The sequence below is a fragment of a genome, unplaced genomic scaffold (assembly GCF_019419815.1).
Source record: "Pyrus x bretschneideri cultivar Hongxiangsu unplaced genomic scaffold, Pyrus_bretschneideri_v1 Contig3, whole genome shotgun sequence".
NCBI lineage: Eukaryota > Viridiplantae > Streptophyta > Magnoliopsida > Rosales > Rosaceae > Pyrus > Pyrus x bretschneideri.
This window is the reverse complement of record NW_025999612.1, coordinates 6,470,568-6,492,382: the sequence shown is the minus strand read 5'-3', so window position 1 is coordinate 6,492,382 and position 21,815 is coordinate 6,470,568. Positions and strand designations below refer to the sequence as shown.

The following is a 21,815-nucleotide window of genomic DNA, read 5'->3' as shown; positions in this document are numbered from 1 at the left end:
CATGTGGTCTAGACAGCATGCCATAAATATTAGAGGTTTGGGAGTACCTGATTTATTTTCAAACAAATAAATAAGTCTTAGGGTACATTAATGAGTTGGGCAACTTCAAGCCACATAGGATGAGTTGTAACCTAGTGGATGAGAAAAATTGTACCCTAGAATTTCTCATGGGCAAGCAATGTGACCAATTTTTTTTTTCTTCCCCTCTCTTGTGGCACGGTTTTGTGATGCACAGAAGAAACAACTTGGTCTGTCTGTCTATCTCTATGATTTAATTAAGCTTAAAATAATTATACAACAACATTTTATTGGGTAATAATTATTAAAGTATAGACCAAATCTTTGCTGATGAGGAGAATTTGTTGCTATACCTGGGGGGTTCAACCACTACCTACCTTTTATCTTGGCCAACAAACCATGTTTATGAACAATCAATTCCTTTTAACTCCCATCTGTTGCTAACTTGGATTGTCAATTGCCATTGCAATGCAAGCCATCCCTCTCTCTCTCTCTCTCTCTCTCTCTCTCTCACTCACACACACACACACACACGCTTCAACTCTCCCACACGCTTAAATAAAATGTAACACGGGTTATTTCTTTATAACAGAGATAGGGAGAGTGAGCAAGTTTGTCCCATGGTTACTTTCACCTGCCATCTGTAGATACTAGATAGTGAAGGTGAGGCATGCCCCACCTCCTATATTTCTTCTCTTATTTCAACTATTGGGTTTTCTATTAAGAGAGAGATCAGAGGAACAAGGATCTCTCAGCTACGGCATTGCAGTCTGCACACCGAGACTCTTCTCTCTCTAACCCTAAACCATATTTAATCCATCGCCACTAATACTATTTACGGATTGGTGTGTTTTTTGGGTCCTTATTAGCTTTGCTACAAATGGTTGCAATGAGAAAAACCAAATTGGTTTTAACGTTGGTCGGAAGAGTCATAAACGAGGCTGTGAGCTTCATTGTGTTTTCGGTTCTCGACCTTGTTGATTTCATCCTTTGTTTTGTGTATAAAGTTGCTGATTTTATCATCGAAGCAGAATGGAAGCCTTGCTATTGCTCCTCCTCCAAGGAAGCCATTACCGGCAGTGGCAAAATCTTGGTCTCCGAACAAGGTGAGTCAAAAATTGTGTGCCTTAGCTCAACCAAGCTGCAGCTTGAGGAGATCTCGGACACGCTCTACACTCGCCCTTCGCTCTTGTCCGAGGTCTCAAAGCTGAGCATGAAGGAGATCAAGAAAGGAACTGCGAGATCCACCTTCTCGGTCAACTCCACCATTGTTGAAATGCTTCAAGGGAAGATTGGAGGCCAACATTTGCATCCAATCCCCAGGTGGTCGGACTGTGATTGCAAATTTTGCACATCTTGGACCTCTAATTGCAAAGAAACACTCTTTGTTAAAACCGATGGACCTAGAGGTAAATTACCGCTAATATATTTTTCATTTTCTTCAGCTCTACAAAAACATATATGTGACATTTTATTTAATTTTGTGATTTCAGAGTATAAGGGACAAGAAGATGTGCTATTCATACATGGGTTCATTTCATCATCAGCATTTTGGACAGAGACATTGTTCCCAAACTTTTCAAGTGCTGCAAAATCAAGTTTTAGGCTTTTTGCTATTGATCTGTTGGGGTTTGGGAGGAGTCCAAAGCCAACCGACTCCATGTACACACTTAGAGAGCATCTGGAGATCATCGAAAGATCTGTGCTTGAACCCAACAAAGTTAAATCCTTCCACATTGTGGCTCATTCTTTGGGTTGCATTCTTGCCCTTGCTCTTGCTGTCAAACACCCTTCCTCCATCAAGTCCCTCACCTTACTTGCACCTGTAAGCTTTGTTAACATATTTATGACCCTTACACTACTCAAATCTTAAAATTAGATTCTGATTTAAAACCGCGCAGTTTTAAGGACATGGATCCTCTCTGGATCCAATTGTCCTAATCCTAGGGATCAATGAATACGGACAATTGAAATTTGATCCAACGGCTACAAACAGGGGTTCACTCTAAAAGTTATAATAACTTTAACCGTTGGATCAAATTTCAATGGTCTGAATTCATTAATCCCTATGATTAGGACAATTGGATCCGGAGAGGATCCATGTCCCAGTTTTAAATATGACAACTGAATTTAGCGTACTTTTTTTCTTCTATTATATATTTTTGCTTATTTTTTGGCATTCTGATTGAAGACACGAAAAGATAATCAGATGATAAAAATACACTGTACAGAAAAAAAAAAGTATGCAAAAATAATTTTTGCTAAAAATAAGCAACATTAACCCGTAAATTGTTTTACATTCTTCAACAGTTGTATATGTTGTCACATCCAGTAAAGGTGTACGTTTATATGGGTTATTATTTGTCCACAAGTTTGTGCAAAGTTTTGGCTTTAAACCAGCTGATTTGAGTATTTTTCTAATGTATATTTTCTTAACATGTGACGTGGCAGCCATATTACCCAATACCAAAGGGAGAACAAGCAACACAATACGTGATGAGGAGGGTGGCGCCACGGCGGGTGTGGCCGGTGATTGCATTCGGCGCCTCCATTGCTTGCTGGTACGAGCACATCTCAAGGACTATTTGTTTGCTCATTTGCAAGAACCACCGGTTTGTGGAATTTCTTACCAAACTAATCACCAGAAACAGGTAAATTTTCATTAGCATCCTTTGTAGAATATTGTTGTTGTGTTAAAATTCCTAACCACCCAAAAAGCCTATTTTTAGACACACGAAATCATGTTATATAATCTTATATGCCATTAATTTCCCAACCTTCAAAACGGTAGTTGTGGGACAACTTTTTAAATTTTCATGTGTGTTAGATTGATTGGTCCAACAGTGATGGCTAAATAGATCCTAAACCCACCCATCTGCAACCAGTAACTGCATGCTGGCAATCTGCTTGTGTGATGGTTGGGCTACCGTAACTTTAGTAACTTTGATTTTTACCACCGTAATACAAAAAATGAAAACTTCCTTTTATTCATCAGCGTATTGTTTTTAAATTGACACGTTCATTTTATGTTGCATTAAATACAACGCAGTATTTGGTCAAAGATGTTAAGGTTCAAATTTATATTTGCTTGGTTGATAAGGAAAAGAAAATTTTCTAGATAATACTTGCATTTCTTATTGAGGATGAGCTCATTCCCCATTTATTAATGTATCTATACAGTACAAAAATTATATCAAAACCTTTTAATTTCTTAATTTTCATTGGAAGATAATCATTACAAAAAATCATTTCAATCAAAGATTATTTAGTCATTTAAATGCATAGAACAAATTGATGGTGTAGGTATAAAGGAAGATATTCATAATGAGCCGTCCATTTATTTGAACGTTCGAATGATCAAACGATTTCCAATTCAAATGATTTTTTGTAGGATTGATCTTCAAATGAAGATTAATAAATCAAACGATTTCGATCGTTAATTTTATTTGGTCAAGATACATTATTCGTCAATGAAAGAAAGTATTATCCAAAATCTTTTATTTCACCACATATAAACCTCATAGATTTGATATACTTTTTTATTTTCTCTATGAGTAAACTTTTAAAATTAGGGAAGGTATAGTGCAATGGAATAAGACCATATAGACGGGTCCAATTGTCATATTTCTTCTTCGTTACGTGAGGGACATGGGTCAAATATATGTGACCAAATGTCACAACCGATGGAGACTTACAATTCCAAGTTCGAATTTCCCATATAAACGTCGATACTTGCAGTGTGGCAGGTGATTCAATAAATAAATATATGTATGTAACATATTTTAAACATATATTATTATTCTAATGCAAGTAGTAATTTAAACAAATTAAAATTAAATTACATTCGGTTGTCTGTCTGCATAACATACTTTAAATATTAACATTTTTTAGACATGCATCTACGTTAATAATTCTGAATTTACAAAGAAAGAGTCACTAAATGTTACAAGTAAATATACCAACTTTCATAGTGAATTAATTAGTTTTCTTTTGTACACTACAGAATAAGGACTTTCTTGCTCGAAGGTTTCTTCTGTCACACCCATAACGCAGCATGGCACACATTGCACAACATTATATGTGGCACCGCCGGTAAGATGGAGAAATACCTAGACGCTGTCCGAGACAATCTAAAATGCGACGTAAATTTGTTTCATGGCAAAGATGATGAGCTTATCCCGGTCGAGTGCAGCTATAACGTGCAATCCAAAATTCCTCGGGCACGTGTGAAGGTGATTGACAAGAAAGATCACATTACCATCGTGGTCGGAAGACAGAGAGCTTTTGCTAGAGAGCTTGAGAATATTTGGAGAAATTCATCAAGGGGTTAAGATAAATAACTAAGACCTTTAATCTGATGAGGGCATGTTGAGTCTATATGATTGCACGTCTTAATTTCCAAATAGCAGAGAGGACGTGGATATATAAAAGTAGCCTGAGTTAATATGAGATAATGGGAGGCTCAAATTTATTCCTCTTCAACTGCGGAAGTCTCAGGTAGGCATTCTAGCTAGCTAGCTAGACGATGTGAAAATCGCTACGCTATGTATTGTCGGGTTGTCGTGGCCGAAACCCTAAGTCATAAAATTATCAGCAAGTTGATAAGATAAAAGTGAACATGAAATTCTGTAAAATTAAGCCTTGTTTTTATTTTTCTCCAATTGTTGGTTTCAAGTGTACGATTACATGCATGGTAAATAATGGTTTCAAGTTTTATCATATGAATAGAATCTTGACAGGTATATAATAAGAACGGAAGAAGTTGAGCAATAAACCATCTCCATTTTCTCTCTCCCTCTCTCATGGGTTCTTAGCGCACGCGCGCGCGATCTCTCTCTCTCTCTCTCTCTCTTTTCCATTTGTATGACTGTTCAAAGTGAGATGAATTGAACACTAGAATCCAAATTATGACAATGAGGAAAAGTTGGAAGTGGCAAATTACAATAACGAATAATCTTCTTTTTAATTTACTATGTTTAGGGTTTAAACTCTCATTTTTCCAATAGTTTAAATGAATTTAGTGTAGTCATTTACTACTACGGTTTAGTAGTATTCCTCTTCACTTATAAGTGACAGGTTTTAGGTTCGATTCTCGCCAAAGGAGAATTTGAACCACAATATTGTTAGCCAATTGTGAGGCTAAACCATTCCCCTCCCCTTAGTGTAGATAATATCATTTGTTAAAAAAATGAATTTAGTGTAGAAACATAGAAATTCACAAATCCTTTTGAGATTATTGCAAGTAGCAAAACTCTCCCACGGCTTATATTTATTGTGATGGACGATATCATAAGGGGTTTGATGAAGCCATGAGCTTGCTTCTCTAGGGAATAAAAAATATAACGCTTGTATTGTTAAATTTTCGCATTTTCCTCTCCTAGTATAGCTCATAAAAAGAAATATAAATAATAGGAAATAGGTTTCGTCTTTATAATTTTTTAATGGGGACCGTGAAACCACATTTTTATACAATTTTTAACATAAGTTTTGGTGGGGTCTACTACATAATGTATTTTAAAGATCTGAACTGTCTATCTTTTAGAACATAGGTCATCCTTGCAAAAAAAAATAGACAAAACGAAACCATAATACATTCATTTGTAGTGAAGAAAATGGACGAATATGGCTTTACACAGAAACTCAAAACCCTTAATCCAAAGGTTATATGGTTTTCGATTTGAGTGATTTTTGATAGACATAATCGATCTTTGAGAGAAGATAGACGGTTTGGATCATTGAAATACTTTTAAGGAGTGGGTGGGCCTCACAAAAACTTGTGTAAAAAATGTGTAAAAAAAGTGGTGCCCTGGATCTGCCCTCATTTTATTATTATAAAAACGTATATGGCGATTTACTACAGTGACAAAAAGCAATCATGTGTGTCTATACACTCTAGTGTGGGTTCAATCCTCAACAATCCTCTTTTCCCCTACTAACTGCCAATTTAACCTACTAACAATATAGTTTGTCAAAAAATTACTAAAAATATGACTTTATCTCCTAAAATTCAATTCCTCTAATTAAAACTCGACATATAAGTAAATTGATTTATAAAGTAAATTGATTTATATATTTTTAATTTTTTTAGAATGTATTATAATATTTATACTTGGAATTTTTACATGGGTTACTTGTTAAAAAAAAATTGTTCATCATAATTATAGTGAGAATTTATATTAATTGACATGACTAGCTAGAGTGTTGTGGCGTAAATGGTAAATATTTTGTGATAAAAGGACACTATTTGTCTGCATGGTAACTTATTTGATATTTGAGTTTTATTCGGATGTTTAATATTACGTGGATTTACCACTTAGTACTATAATCTAGTGGTATTTCTCTTCGCTTGTAAGTGAGAAGTCTTATGTTCGATTCTCGCCAAAGGGGAATTTAAATCACATAATTGCTAATCCATTATAAGGCTTAGTCTATCTTTCTTCTTAATATAAATAATATCGTTTGTTAAAAAATAAAAATATTAGGTGGATTTTGTTTAAAGAACATGAGTCGCAAGACTATTTCTAAAGAAGTCAAAAAATTATTATACAAAAGCAGTTCCTTAAAATAACTGTAAGCATAAAATGTCTCCAAAGTAATGACTCAAGTGGGGAAATATTGTTTCTAGAAGATAGTTGCTCAATCATGTGCTTCCAAGCGATGACAACTAATACATACATGTATTAACATTAAACTCTTAAAATATTACAAAGATTAAAACGTAGCAATTTAATCATTAAAACTTTTGGCACCTGGTGTAACTTCAAAACATTTCAATGATTAGAAAAATAATGACCCCTTTCTTTTTGTTTTGTTGTGATAGTCATCAAATATCAATGTGGAGATGTCTCACTACTAAATTACTAAGTGGGTGTGGAAGACTCTATGAACTTTTTTAGTGAATGAAATATGTCAGTGGTAGATTATCTTGATGGTTAGGGTCTTTCGTTTCAAACCATTATGATTCAGGTTTAAACTCTCTTTCTTCTCTTAATGTAGATTAGTGTAAAATGCCGCTTATACTAAAAAAGGTTGTTTCCTTTTAAAAAAAAAAAAAACAAAGAAATTTGATTTTAGTGGTTACCTGACGACCCATACAGGTACGAGGCACTTGATGCTGTGGAGAGACAAAATTCCAGTGACCAAATTCAGAAATTTCTTGGCCAAAACGGAAAGGAAGTATGGTTGTAGTAGTAAATGCATGGTACTCTGTTAGGTATAATATACCAGGTTATATTAATTGTTGGCATACTAATTTCTAAATTCTGATTGCTACACGTCTTCTACAGTTCAAACAAACTACGAACATGTTCATAATAATTCAAGTACACGATTTTGACTTGTTGCACCTAAATCTTGACATGAACGCGACTTCCGTGGCCCAGGATTTATATTTGAGAGAAAATCGGCTCCCAACTTTGACGGCATGATGTGCGCATTTGAGTAATGTTTTACTTTTTCAGATGTCCGACTGTGAATTTTGTTCATGCATGCTAAAAAGTTGACGCGATCAAATCTTCATATTCACACCGTTCAAAGAAAACATTCACATTAGGAAGACATAATTTACATATCTCACCCATTGCGAATAAGATATATTCACTGTATAAATTATATACTTAAAACAAATTTCATTTCTTAACTTCATTTGAAGATTATGGATCATTTACATCTAAATGTATCTATTAAATAGATGTTTTAGATGACTAAAGATATCCGATTTGAACAATTTTTTAGAGATGATCTTTAAATGAAGATTAAGATATTAAACGGTTCTGATTATGAAATTCATGCGATAAAGATACCTTATCTACCAAATGTCAAATGAAGATTATCCAAAGTATTATATAATATATATATATATATATATATATGGATGGTAGGGTTGAATTGTTTCTGATATGTAGTGAGTAACTGAAGTGTGGGTAGTTGGCGTAGGAATTTATATAAATAATAGTAAGGCAAATAGTTGATTTTTAATTTGTGCAGACGGCTAGTATTCGTGCAGGTTGTTGAAGGATATTACCTAAATTTCTTGCTGGTGAAGGATATTACCATATCGCGAGTCAGATCTTACGGTTTCTTTTGATACAAAGTACCACCAGTAGTTGCTAAAATCAGCATATGGGCCAAGCCAACTACATTGGCGGCACTGTAGGTTTGTACGTAATAGGTATTGATGGAAGCACACAATATAGGTTGACAGGAATTAAGAAGGGTATTGTACATCAACTAAAAGGAAGGAGAAATTTTTAATTGTGACGGGAACACGGATTGTACATCACTTGTTTTTATGCAAATGAGGGAAAATTTTAATTTTTAAGTTATTAACCTTTTAACACACATAACCCACCATTTATATAAGAACATGTGGTGTACCATTTCATGTGACGGTCACATTGAAAAATCTCTAAAAAAGAAGGAAGGTGACGGCCGTACAACGAATTAATGTCATTATTCTAATTACATTGTACATGATAAATTTTGGCCCAAATGCCCGTATGTCACGTCACAACAACGAGTTTGATGCGCTTTGTGTTTTCTTCGAAATGATGGGTTATGGTCCCAAATCAGACACTGGAGCACAAATATGCAAAGGTTTGTTCTTGCTATCCAATATGTACCTTTTGACTTGATTTACAATCCATTTCACCATCTGATTTACATCAGTTTTAAGATTCACAGTTTTACAACTTTTTCTTTTGTCAAATAATTCGGCAACATACAGAAGCATCCGTCTCTCAACATTAGCATGACAAGAAACAAATTACTACCCTGCGTATATTAAGCATCATAATTAAAGATATCAGGATAACAATCAATCGATGATGAGATGCAAGTTTCATAGCATAAAAGGATATGATAGAAATAGTCCAACTATAAAACAAACATCCGTTGTTTTTTTTTAAACAAAAGAATGTTGATGTGTCATCACTAATTGTAAATTTCATTATCACTAACAAGTTTATTAACATGAGTAGCAAAAAAGTATTTTGGTGCCTATCTACAAGAGTAAGGGCACACATACAAAATTACATAAACTATAGGGGTATTAAATTGATGAGTCATACAATGAATCCTTGGGAGAGAATAAATGAGCATAGACTGAGACAAGACACACGGGTGTAAGACAACCAATTTATGTTCATGCTAGGGCGCTCGACTATGGAAGCAATCTATCTCCTACGAAGAGATATAGAGATATGCAAAAGGATTTGCACATAGTCTTTATAGAATTGGAAAAAATATATAATAGGGTCATAAGAGAAATTCTGTGGAGGATTCTAAACAAGAAATGAGTACAAATAGCATATATCCAAGTAATAAATGATATATATGATGGGACTGTAGTGAAAACTCATGAAGGACAAATTGAAATTTTTCTCATAACCATAGGGTTACACCAAGACTCAGCTTTAAGTCCTTACCTTTTTACATTGGCAATGCACAAGTTAACGGGACATATTCAAGAACATATCTCTTGGTGTATGCTTTTCATAGATGATATAATGTTGATAGATGAAACATAAGATGAAGTAAATGTGAAGCTTAACCTTTAGTGGGAAGTATTGGTACGTATTTAAAGATCTTCATCTAAGTAGGTCAAAAATAAAGTATATGGAGTGCAAGTTTAATGGGGTGAGTGAGGATTGGAGATCATGAAGTAGCGAAGAGATCTTTCATAAAGTATTTCTTGAAATAGAGGATCAAGTCCATCGATTAACCAATAATGAAAAAATGTGAATTAAAAAGCTAGTACCACTTTCTGCAAAATTTACCCGTGCATAAAATTGAGGAATGGATGGATGGCACAAGAAGGTTTTATTGTCCGTACCTCACCATGGTGGGGGAGGAGAAATGGGCCCTGCTTAGAAGTTCCTGAGCAGCTACTTGAGCTAAGGCCACTATTAATAGTGTCTCATTCTTCAAGCCCATAGCACCTATATGTTCCCAAACTTTCGGCCTAACAAGGAAACATATACAATGGATTCATGATGCATCACAACTAATTAACCAACTAATCTATATAAACCCATCAATAAAGTGAACAGTGTTTTATGGGGTCACAAGTTTCACCAAAAAATTTTAGACAAAAATGCTCCAAAAACAAAAAATTTCAAAAGCAGCCCAAGATAATGTAAGGGTATTTTTGTCATTTTAACTTTTTTTTAATAATTAATTATTTTTGTATAGTTTTTGTTTTTGTTTTTTTTTTGTTTTGTTTTTTGTTTTTGTTTTGTTTTGTTTTGTTTTGTTTTGTTTTTTAATTAGTACCTCACAATAGGCTAGCAATAATGTGATTCTATCAGTTGTTCATTAAATATTATTTTCTCTATTTTTAAACACGTTCAAAACATCTTGATAGGCGTGTAATGTCAGTTATAAAAAAAGTCTTTTGCACGCGCATAATAATGTGATTAAATTAGTTGTCAAATGATTTTTTTTTTTTAACAAATGATATTATCTACACTAAGGGGGAGGAGATGAGCTTAGCCTCACAATGGGCTAGCAGTACTGTGATTCAATCAGTTGTTTATTAAATATTATTTTCTCTATTCATAATGTAAATTCAACAGAATGTAGATGGAAATTGAAAGATTGATTTTATTATGTGAATTCAGCTGCATTGATTAGTTTATGAGGGGTTTCTTCTGTCAATTCACGCATATTTGACTTTCCTTTTGTCAATTCACGCATGTAAATACATTTAAAACGTGTAAATCACACGTAACACGTCGTGATTCAAAAAATATCTTCTGCACGCGCGAAGGCTAGTCAAATGTATATGAGGCTAATGGAGGCAAGTTTACACAAACAACTAATTAGCTACTGGCTTGTTCTAGACCCGGTAATTTTTGACATGACATGGTGACACGACATAAAAATAACGGGTTTTGGGTCGACATAATAACTAATCGGGTCATTATCGGGTGACCTGTTAATAACGGGTTCTTAACGGGTATACACACAGGTAACACGTGGATAACCTGTTTCGATCCATTAAGAAAAAAATTATTTTGATAATTTTAAGGTTTAATTACTAAAAGATTTATTATAAAATACAATAGCCATATTAATATATATACAATATATTCTATATTAAATATATAGTTTTGTATTATTATTCTATATAAGTTTAAAAAAAAAAAAAGTTTTAGTCATTATTTATTTTTATTATGAGAGTTCCTTATTATCATTACTAGGATAAATTTTACTTAACATGTTGTTGTCCGAAATTAAAATAAACTAGTATAGTATTTCTATAGGCAAGAACTAAGAAGACATACATACAAGTATAAAAAATGTAAAAGAATATATAAACACTCGTGATTCATCATTATTCCTACACGAGTAGATAATGGTTACACTTACATTATCGTTTAGATTTTTAAAATCCTCCAAACCCTCATGAATATTGTTTTTTATTTGAGGGCAAAATTAATAAAATTAATAATAATTATTGTAGAAGTGTAAAAAATGTAAAAAAAATATGCAATCACTCATAGTGACAAGCTTTACAACTTTCATGAAGGGGTTAGCTTCGAAATCCAACACTATAATCCATAAACCTTAAATTTATATTTAACCGTTGATTGTCATTTACGCTTTATTCTTCTTACTGAATTTCATTTTTAAAATTTTCTTTTTTGAAAACATGATCATCTGGCGGATGTAAGAAGATGAATGGTTTAGATCTTTGATATCACGTTTCGATATTTACGGTTAACTGAAATATGAGTCGATGTCATATAGTTTGTAGAAACTTTATAAACATCAAGCAATATTTTCACTAACCGTAAAACTCTACATATAATATCAACGATTCAAACCATTCATCTTCCTGCATTCTCTAATAGATCATGTTTTCAAAAAAGAAAATCTGAAGAAGAAAAAAAAACAAAATTTGACGAGAACAATGAAGCGTAAATGTAAACAACAATCAACGGTTAAATTTTGATCTATGATTTATGTGATTATAGTGGTGAATTTCGAAGTTAAGCTCTTCATGAAAGTTGTAAAGCTTGTCATTACGAGCATTTATATATTTTTTTCTATATTTTTTACACTTCTACATTAATTAAAAAACTATTAAAGACTTTACTTAAATAACAATCGTAAGATAAATGAGAGTAAATATGTACCGTTGGATTCTATTTCACTTATATTATTAGAACTTTTGGACGAAAAACCCCCTTCTCGATTCCAATATTTTCCAATTTTACCATTTGATCAATTTAGGTAAGCGAAAATATACTTAAAAGAAAAATGCATTTTTTATGTTTTGGATGTGACAATATGGTATGTATATACTTATTTAGTATTATGTTTTTCATTTGATTATTTATTGGTTTAAAATATATTTTCCTTAACGGGTAACAGGTTGGGTCATATTACTTATTAATATTATTGGGTCAATTTCGAGTCGGGTCATTTTACCTGTTTATTTTACCAGGTGTTAAATGATACGACCTGTTAAGATATTGGGTATGACACGAAAACGACACGAACACGGAAAACACGACACTAATGCTAGGTCTAGCTTGTTCCAAGGTTGCCACGTAAAATTACATGAAAAACCCACCCAATTTCAAAGGGGTCAAAACAGGTGGGCTGTTGGATGAAATTTGAAAGGTCCGGATCACTTGATCTGGTGCCCTTGGTGGAAGAGATCTGAAGAGGATCTCTTCTCCACTTTGGGCTTTGTCTTTTTAATATAGTACATAGCTTAATTGGTTGCTTAAAAACAAGCAGGAGTTCCTGCTCTCACCTAATAACAATTTGACAAGTGTCCAAGTTATTAGTTCAAGTTTTAACTTGTCAAGTTGTAGTTGAAGGCCAAGATGTTTCCCAAAACGGCAGACAAATGTAAGCTAGCCTCGAAAGTACAAAGCCAGTCGGATTCATAAGCAATTCCTTCCTGCTTGTTTTTAAGCAGCGAAGCTTTGTTCTTTAATATAAGTGGCCAAATTAGGCGTGTTGGGCCACGTCTGATAACTGATTCTATATTGAGTTTTGTTCTTGTTATTAAACAAAGTTTTTTGTGTTATTTGTTAAGAAAAAGATTTGTGAAACTTTTTTTTAAATTAGTTTACTATTAAAATAGGGAAGGAAGACTAATCTAAATTTAGGGGATAAATGGGGTTTAGGGAGGGTTCTTGCCTTCTAGGGTACTTTAAGGAGAGTTTTAATAACAACTCACTCTTCAAAATACAAAGTTACTACCTTTTCAATTTAACAAATTGGTGTCCACGATATACTAATAAAGAATATTATTTAATTATGCACAGCTTAATCATAGAATACAAGCTGGATAGATGAAGTGGAACAGTACATCGTGTGTTGTGCGACTGTCGTATGCCACTAAAACTCAAGGGAAAACTTTATAGGATGACGATAAGGCCATCAATGTTTTTATGGCATGGAATGTTGGTGGTGAAGCATCAATGTGTACACAAAATGAGTGTAGTAGAGATGAGAATGCTTCGTTGGATGTGTGGGCACACAAGAAAGGACAAGATTAAGAAAAAGGATATCCAAGGTAAATTAGGAGGTGCCGAAATTGAAGAAAAGATGAGAGAAAATCAGTTAAGGTGGTTTGGATACGTGAAACGAAGACCTACAGGCGCTCCGCTTAGAAAATGTGATTACGAGACAGAGGCTCAAAGCTAAAGGGGTAGAGGAAGACCTAGGAAGACTTGGAAAGAGACTCTAAGAAAAGACTTGGACTATTTGGATCTAACGGAAAACATGACACAAAACTAAGTGCAGTGGCATTCTAGGATTCATATAATTGACTCCACTTAGTGGGATAAGATTTTTGTTGTTGTTGTATTCACCCACTCACGTTTAGGGAATGCTACTTTTCTAAAAGTATAATATTTAAAAAGAAAAATAAAATTTGAGAGCATGTTAAATCGTTGAAGAGCCGATTAAGGTTATAAACTTTAAAGGTAATAAAAAAGTGTCATGTAAGTTAACAAATGACACTTTTAAAGTGAATATTGGGAATCCCTTAGAGATGCTCTAACAACGACGCATCAAAATGAAGGACAGAATGTACTATTATATATGGGGCTATGGAGGTAATTACATCCTCTAGAACAATTTATGTTTATGTCATTGGTAAATGATCAGTGGCAAAAAAAAAATTTAGGGTTTGCGATAACCACTGATGCATGCGCATGAGCAGCCCACGAGGGTGAATTTTCAGCACGTTTTCCATAGATGAGCAACATTTCAAGATTCTGGTTTTATTTAGTAAACGCTGGGCTCAACAAATTAGGACATGTCAACAAAAATCACACATGTTTTTCATTTTGTATTTTCAGTATTTTTCTTAGCCCATCTAGAATCTTTGTTTCTCTTTCATCATGGGTTTAATGTGTGTTTTCAAAGTCTCTTCAAGATTCATGAATATTTGTATGAATGAATTTGGTCACCTGGTGTCTTATTCCAAACATCATACATAGACCTAGTGATCGTGTCGTGTCTGTCGTATTCGGATCGTTTTTGTAACATCTCGATATCTTAATGGATCGTGTTGTGTCAAACTTGTTAAAATGAATGGATAATATGACTTACTCGACCCGTCACCCATTACAAAAAATATATTTTACTTAAAAAATAATCACATGAAAAACGTCATACCAAATTAGTATCTACATACTACGTTATCACTAAATAATATGTACATACCCTAAACCTAAACTCTAAAAATCCATATAACAATGTAACCATCGACAAAGTGTAAAAGATGTGATCACGAGCGTGGCATAAAGTTTTCACATTTTTCGCACTTGTAAATTATTTATTATGAATTATTACACATTTTCAACTCCACCTAAAAACACAATTCATGAGGGTTTGGAGGGTTTTAAAAATCCAAACGATGATGTATCCATCATCAAAGCGTTTTTCATATTTATTTCACATTTTTCACACTTGTAAAAATTATTATGAATTTTAAATGTAATTTAATTTGTAGTTAAAAATTACCAAACTATTTTTTTTGTTTTACAAGAATTGAAATGGATGACCCGATAATGATCCGATTAAATAAAATGTTGATTCGAAATTTGTTGTTTTCGTCTCATTTCTTGTCAAGTTTATAGGTTGTGTAAGAAGTTGGCAGATCTAATCATACAAGCTTGGTACATAATCTGTCGGAGAATAGACATTTCAAAATTTTAGTAGAACTTATGAGCCGTTTGAGAAATATCATTTCATTTTCAATTTTCGTTTTTGCGCTAGAAAGAAAGTATATGAAATAAATGAGATTATAAGAAAATAAATACATAAAAATTATAACACTTCAAATAATTTTTACATTTTTTGTTTTAGTTTCGATTTGTTTATCTATACACATTCCTTTTTAATTTCTTCCCGCATCCTTCCTTCATCATTATGCATTCTTCCTAACTTTAACATACTTTTTCGGAATCTATTACACAAAAGACTAAACAAACACTAATTAAAAACGAAATAGAAAGAGGCCTTCATAATTACGATTTTGTCTATTCAATAAAAGTTTTTATTCTTTAGAATGTAAAAGTACTTCGTTTTGACTTTCATAAATTATCCTTCATTTCTCGCTCATTCTTTCCACCACCCTCCCTCTGCCATGCTTCATCCCTCTTTTGTCACATATACGATATGTTTATCTCTTTAGCACAAAAACTAAAAAAAAAATAAAAACAAAATGTATACAGTCTTAATTTGGTTTTGTATTGCAATGGCAGTAAATTTGCATTTATCTAACAAAAGTAAAAATAAAGTCTAAAATTATCGAATCCCCAGTCTCAAAAAATGGAACTTGGTGAGAAGCTACCATTTTATAATTAAATTACTGACTGGTACTTTTCTTCTTTCTTGTAATGGTTTTTAGTGCTTATATTTTTAATTTTTGGGACTGATTTGCTAACTTTGGTCTTTTTGCTTTTTTACATTTGCGTGTTTTGTGCTTGAGATGTGAGACTATATGTAGGAACGAACGGATGGATAAGAGTCGTGCGAGAAAGGAAAATGTATAAAGAAAAATGAATGATAACCCAAAAAAAAAAAAAAAAACTTAAAATAATAATTATTTTTTTGGTCAGAAAATAGTTTTTTATTTTATATTTGTTGTTTTCATTTTATATTCCTTTACCTATATATTTGTTCACACATATTTTTCCACCATTTTTTTTTTATATCTCTAGTTTCTTCTATGTATTTTCCTCCATCACTAAACAAAAATAAAACTAAAAACCAAAAAATAGCTATACGTAGACCAACATATTTCATGTAAATATTCGATGAGTGATGTTAAATAGAGAGACCATATATTTATACTAGATTGGTGTACTCTATATATATATATATATATATATATATATATAATGTAACAAGTGATACATACAATTAATATCCAATGAGGTAAAGTCATTAGTTAACGTGACATGTACAAGTTACCCATTAGTTTTTTTTCATATTCGACACACCAATATCGCACATGGTGTATATAAAGATATGCAATAGTTTCTCACATATTCTTCAGAGAGAGATATAGGAGATGAATAGGTTAGCTTATTAACTACTGATATCATCGTTGCAAGAAGAACCAACATTTAGGGACTTGGAAAACAATCCAATACATAATTAATTTACGCATATTTCCCTCCTAAAACTTGGCCAAAAGCCTAAAACATAAAACTTGGAGGACACAACTTCAATTTTGAGTTACAACTATAAAAAGGAAAAAAGAATGAGTTCGTCACCAATACCCAAAATCATTCCTCATTAGCAAGGGAAACTAATTTTTGAATTGTAACTTCTAGTTGTACCATCTATTTATAATAGCAATTCTCAGGGCCTCCTCACTTGTGAAACCCTGAGGCACTCTTGCCACAACATCTTGAAGCATCAACCCTTTGACACTTGATATGCTTGCATGATAAACTTGTAACTCCAGGTCTTTGAGTGCATTCATCAATCTAGCATTAGGGTAATCGCAATCCGGACACTGAACTCGTATCATGGCTTCTGAGCCTACGATCTTCACATCTATTTCCATAACCCCAGCTGCTTTATTATCATAACTTGATGATAGCCGCGGCCTTGTTTGATGATGATCAATTATGGAGCTGGTGGTTTGGCCTCCAATGTCAACAACGGGCTTCAGGTGTTGTGCTTGGATTTTGGCCTCCAGTTGCTCAACCCTTGCTTTCAGCTCATTGATGTATACAACTGCATCAGAAAGTAAAGAAGCTTTGTCCATTCTGGACACATTGGGAACAACAGCGCGGAGGGCATAGAATCGACGGTTAAGCTTCTCTCGCCTCTGTCTCTCTGCCTCAACATGGTTTATTGGTGTTTCTGATCTACCAGTTTCACGGTTTGATGAGCGTCCTCTCTTTTTCAGTCGTATGTTCTCCATATTCTCAGAGGTGAAATTTCCAACAGAGTCGGAAGGTCCTGAGTCGGATGATGATCCACCTATAGTCACAGGAGGTACCTCTTTTGTACCACCTTCACGTCAAAATATTAAACATCAAAGCAATGAAAAATTGGGAGGAGTGTACAAATACACAAATATCAACAAGATATCGTTATTTAGAGGAATTAGCTGAATATTTTAAGTAAAATGCCCTTAATAAAAGATCAGGAAAATATTTTTAAGTGAAGGGAGAAAAGACAGCTTGGTACTAATAGTATGAATCTACAGTACCGTTGTCAATAGACCCTGGATCTGTAAATTGGTAGTTGGTATTGTTACCATCCAAACACTCATGGTATTGAAAATTTTCGGACCAATTTCGTTACCTTGTGTTGTCCAGTCTCTTTGTTCAGCTTCCGAAAGCATTCCACTTTCTAGTAGCGGAACAAGTACATGGTCCTCACGGCTGCTGCTCAGCTGCTTTGAGACCATGTTGTTGTTGTTCTTTGATCCGAAAAGTGATTTTGATATCTGCACAAGACCCCAATCTACTTTGATCGCATCCAAAGAAGCGAGTTCAAGTACTCCGCATGAAGTTGCAATACAAACCAAAGTTTGAATTCCATGCATTCTTGCTTTCTTCACTCTCTCACACTCATAGAATTGAAGCTCATGATCACCTGCCAGCCAAACAAAACCACCAGAACAAAACGTACGGCCCAGAATGTTACTATTACCGTGGCCGGCAGTAAATGACTGGGTTAAAGAGACAGTGTAAAAGTAAAACCACTCAGCGTCGGTAACGTCTCCACCATCCAAATCCATGCCTTCATAGAAAAGAGCGTCAACTTCTCTGCTAATCCCCTTCTTCCTCTCCACAACTTCGAAAACATTGGCTTTGTTGTAACTTTGTTTGGAGGCCAAGTCCCCAGTGCTTCGAAAATGGCCACCAGCCCACGACAAAGAAACTAGGTCATCGCTGTCTTTTGATGAGGCTTGCCAGAAAATTGAATAGACCCACCGTTCGGGCCTATTCTGAATTATGAACTGGAGACGTTGAAGTGTGGGTGAGTTTTCTTGAGCAAAATTGTATGAAGAACAGGAGGAATTAGTTCCCTCCATGGCTCTCCGGCGCTCTCTCTCTCTCTCTCTCTCCTCTCTCTCCTCTCTCTCTCTTCTATACAACGAATATTAGGTAAGGCGACAAAGTAAGTCAGAAATGAACGGTAGAATCCGATACATATAATTTTTTTAATGGTTTTTTAGTCAAAATGGTCTTTTGAGATTTGTCTATATCCTCACTTTGATATTTAAGATTTGAAATCAATAGAAATGGTTTTTGAAATTGTCCATCATCAATCATTTTGGTCATTCGGTGAAAAATTATGTTAAATAAGGATCAAAATGATAAAATTACCCTTAATTTAATAAACAATAGCTAAAATGATTTGACAAAAATTGAGGGTATTTTTGTCATTTATTCTTATTTTGTGAAGACTTTTCATCGAAGGACCAAAATGATTGATTGTGGACAAATTTAGGGACCAATTATATCGATTTCAAATCTCAGGGACTAAAGTGAGGAGTTATGCAAATTTTATGGATCATTTTGGTTAAAAAACTTATTTTTTTATTTAAGAAATTTCGGTGCGTATGAGTCTCCGATTGATATGGAACATAGAATTGAAGCAAGAGGATGAGAACAAATGGAATAAGAAACTGCTAGTGTTGAATAAAACACAAAGTCTCACATCGATCATCTCATAGAACAAATTACAACCTATATCAAATAGTTTTACTTTTAAGTACATTGATGTATTTTTTTTGCATAAAAACCCTACACTTATTAATTTCTTGATTGATTAAGTGGAGATAATATCAAAGGAAAACTAAAGAAAAAAACTTCAAATTTTTTCATTTTAATAAAAAATCATCCACTAACTTTATTTAATAATAAGGAACAAAGAATAAAATAAAAAAACATAAAAAAGCCAACTTGCTCTGGACGCGTCCCCACCCCGCCCCCTTTTTTCCACACTGCACTTTTTTGTCCCATTGTTAGTTAGCTTAATAGATTTTTTTTTTTAATTTTATTTTTTGGCTTAAAATAAGAAAAGACTTCAATTTTTGTGGTGTTGTTTTCTAATAGAAGTCAAGATGAAGAAAGATTTTTCAATGTGTTCCGAATACCGAATGGTACACCACGTGTCTCTATACAAGCTGTGATATTCTTGTGTTAAAAAATTAATAACATAAAAAATAAAATTCCACTTATATAATAACATGTGCTGTACCATTTGTGTTACGGGTACAAGGAAAAATTTCTCCAAGATAACACTTAAGCTCAATAAATTGGATGAAGAGCTATATTTATTATTGTAGGTATGTAAAAAAATGTGAGGAAATTTTAATTTGGTAATTGAAAATAGCTTTCTAAATATAATTATTGAGAACATAATCTTTTCAAGGTTTTGATCTAAAGGATCACCTTTAGGTTCATCGTTTTTGGCGTAATAGGTGCTTTTACAAGACCAAAAAGGGATTAAGTTTCAAACCTTATGAAACTGAACCAAGAATTAAACACTATTCATAAAACTTGACCAATAAGTAGACACTATTTATGAAACTAGATCAATAAATAGACACTATTTATGAAACTAGACCAATAAGTAGACACTATTTATGAAATGAAACAAAGAATTAGGCACTATTTCCACACCTAAACCAATAGGTGGAAACTATTTGTAAAATTAGACTATACATTATTTATGAAACTGGACTAAGTAATAGAGTTTTGTCGACAACCGGCCGGCGGCAGCATCTTGCTACCGACATCAGCATTGTTGAGTGTTCTGGCATCGTCTTCGTTGTGTCTACGAGCGCCTTTGCATCTTGGTTGGGTTCTCTTTGAAAGGCCTCGTTGATTCCCACTTTGGTGATTATTTTGGCTTCCCTTTTCGATTTCCATTGTGGTTTTCAATTTGAGTTTTCTCTCGTATTTTCGTGCTTTCTGTGGCACTCTAGTTGCTATTCGAAGCTTTTACATGGTCCAATGGTTGGGGGTTTCGTGGTGGCTCAGAAAGGAGGCTAGATCATTCTTTGTATGATGTAAGTTGGTTTGATTCATGGACTCACTCTAATTGCATAGTCTTGCCAAAGGTAGTTTCTGATCATAATCCTCTTATTTGTTCTGCTTCAAGAATTTTGAGCAGTGGTCCTGGTCCTTTTCGTTTTCAATCAAAGTGGGTTTAACATCCATCTTTTCGGGAAACTGTTACTCAATGTTGGTTGAATACAGTTGTCTACAGTTGCCCTACGTTTATCATGCTGCAAAAATTGAAAGCTCTAAAAGTTTGTTTGCGCCAATGGAATTCTTCTGTTTTTGGTGATGTTCATAATAGAGTGATTGATGCTCGTCATAATCTCTCTATGATTCAATAGAGAATTTCAAATGAGGGTATCAATGACGTTCTTTTTGAAGAGGAGATTGTTGCCAAGGATTCAGTAATGGAGTCTCTCAAAATGCAGGAGGCCTTTTGGAAAGATAGAGCTCGTGTTAAATGGTTGACTGAAGGGCATCGAAATTCTTCTTCTTTTTTTTTTTTTTTCATGCCTATGCACGCATCAAATCCTCTAGCTCTCGTATTAGTTATGTCCAAGATGAAAATAATATTCTTACTGATCCGCTGGTTATTGAGAACGTACCATATTGTTAATTTTTATAAGACTTTGTTTTGGTTCTTCTGTTACTTCTTCAGGTATTGATGAGGTTTGTGAGGTTATTCAGCCTATGGTCACTAATTCGGAAAATGATCTTTTATTTGCATTGCCTACTGATGAGGAAATCAAAGAGGTAGTTTTCTCCTTGAGTGCTTCTAGTGTGCTTGGGCCAGATGGTTTTCCTAGTTTTTTGTATCATCATTGTTGGGATATTGTTGGCTATGATGTTGTTCAATTTGTGAAACAATTCTTTGAGTCAAATTGGTTATACCCTAATGCCAATAACAATTTCTTGGTGCTAATACCGAAGGTAGAATGAGCTATATTGATTACCCAATTTAGACCTATTGCCTTGGCAAATTTTCTTTTCAAGATTATACCTAAAATTTTGGCAATTCGTCTTTCTCATGTTGTTGCATTATTTCTCACAACAAGCTGCTTTTATACCTGGGTGACGTATCACAGATTGTATTAGCCTAGCTTCAGAATGCTTCAATGTGCTTGACAAAAAATCTCGTGGTGGTAACATTGGAGTTAAAGTTGATTTAAATTGGTCTGTCCTATTGCGGGTGCTTACTAATTTTGGTTTCTCCAATTGTTTTGTGGACTGGGTTTCTACCATCTTGAGATCTGCTAAATTGTCCATCTTAATTAATGGTTCCCC

General features: G+C 33.8%; 2 protein-coding genes across 2 annotated transcripts; one reads left to right on the top strand and one right to left on the bottom strand.

Moving 5' to 3' along the window:
* Nucleotides 1-543: 543 nt before the first annotated feature.
* On the top strand, nt 544-4,808 carry LOC103950692 (probable lysophospholipase BODYGUARD 3). The gene is made up of 4 exons (XM_009361919.3): nt 544-1,427; nt 1,512-1,843; nt 2,470-2,669; nt 4,022-4,808. The coding sequence occupies exons 1-4, from the start codon at nt 899-901 to the stop codon at nt 4,347-4,349; spliced, it is 1,389 nt and encodes a 462-aa protein (XP_009360194.1). The 5' UTR covers nt 544-898; the 3' UTR covers nt 4,350-4,808.
* An 11,751-nt stretch (nt 4,809-16,559) lies between these two features.
* On the bottom strand, nt 16,560-18,627 carry LOC103950691 (transcription factor MYC2-like). The gene is made up of 2 exons (XM_009361916.3): nt 17,818-18,627; nt 16,560-17,523 (listed from the first exon to the last, which is right to left on the bottom strand). Exons 1-2 carry the CDS (start codon nt 18,551-18,553, stop codon nt 16,829-16,831), a joined length of 1,431 nt encoding a protein of 476 aa, XP_009360191.1. The 5' UTR covers nt 18,554-18,627; the 3' UTR covers nt 16,560-16,828.
* Nucleotides 18,628-21,815: the final 3,188 nt, after the last annotated feature.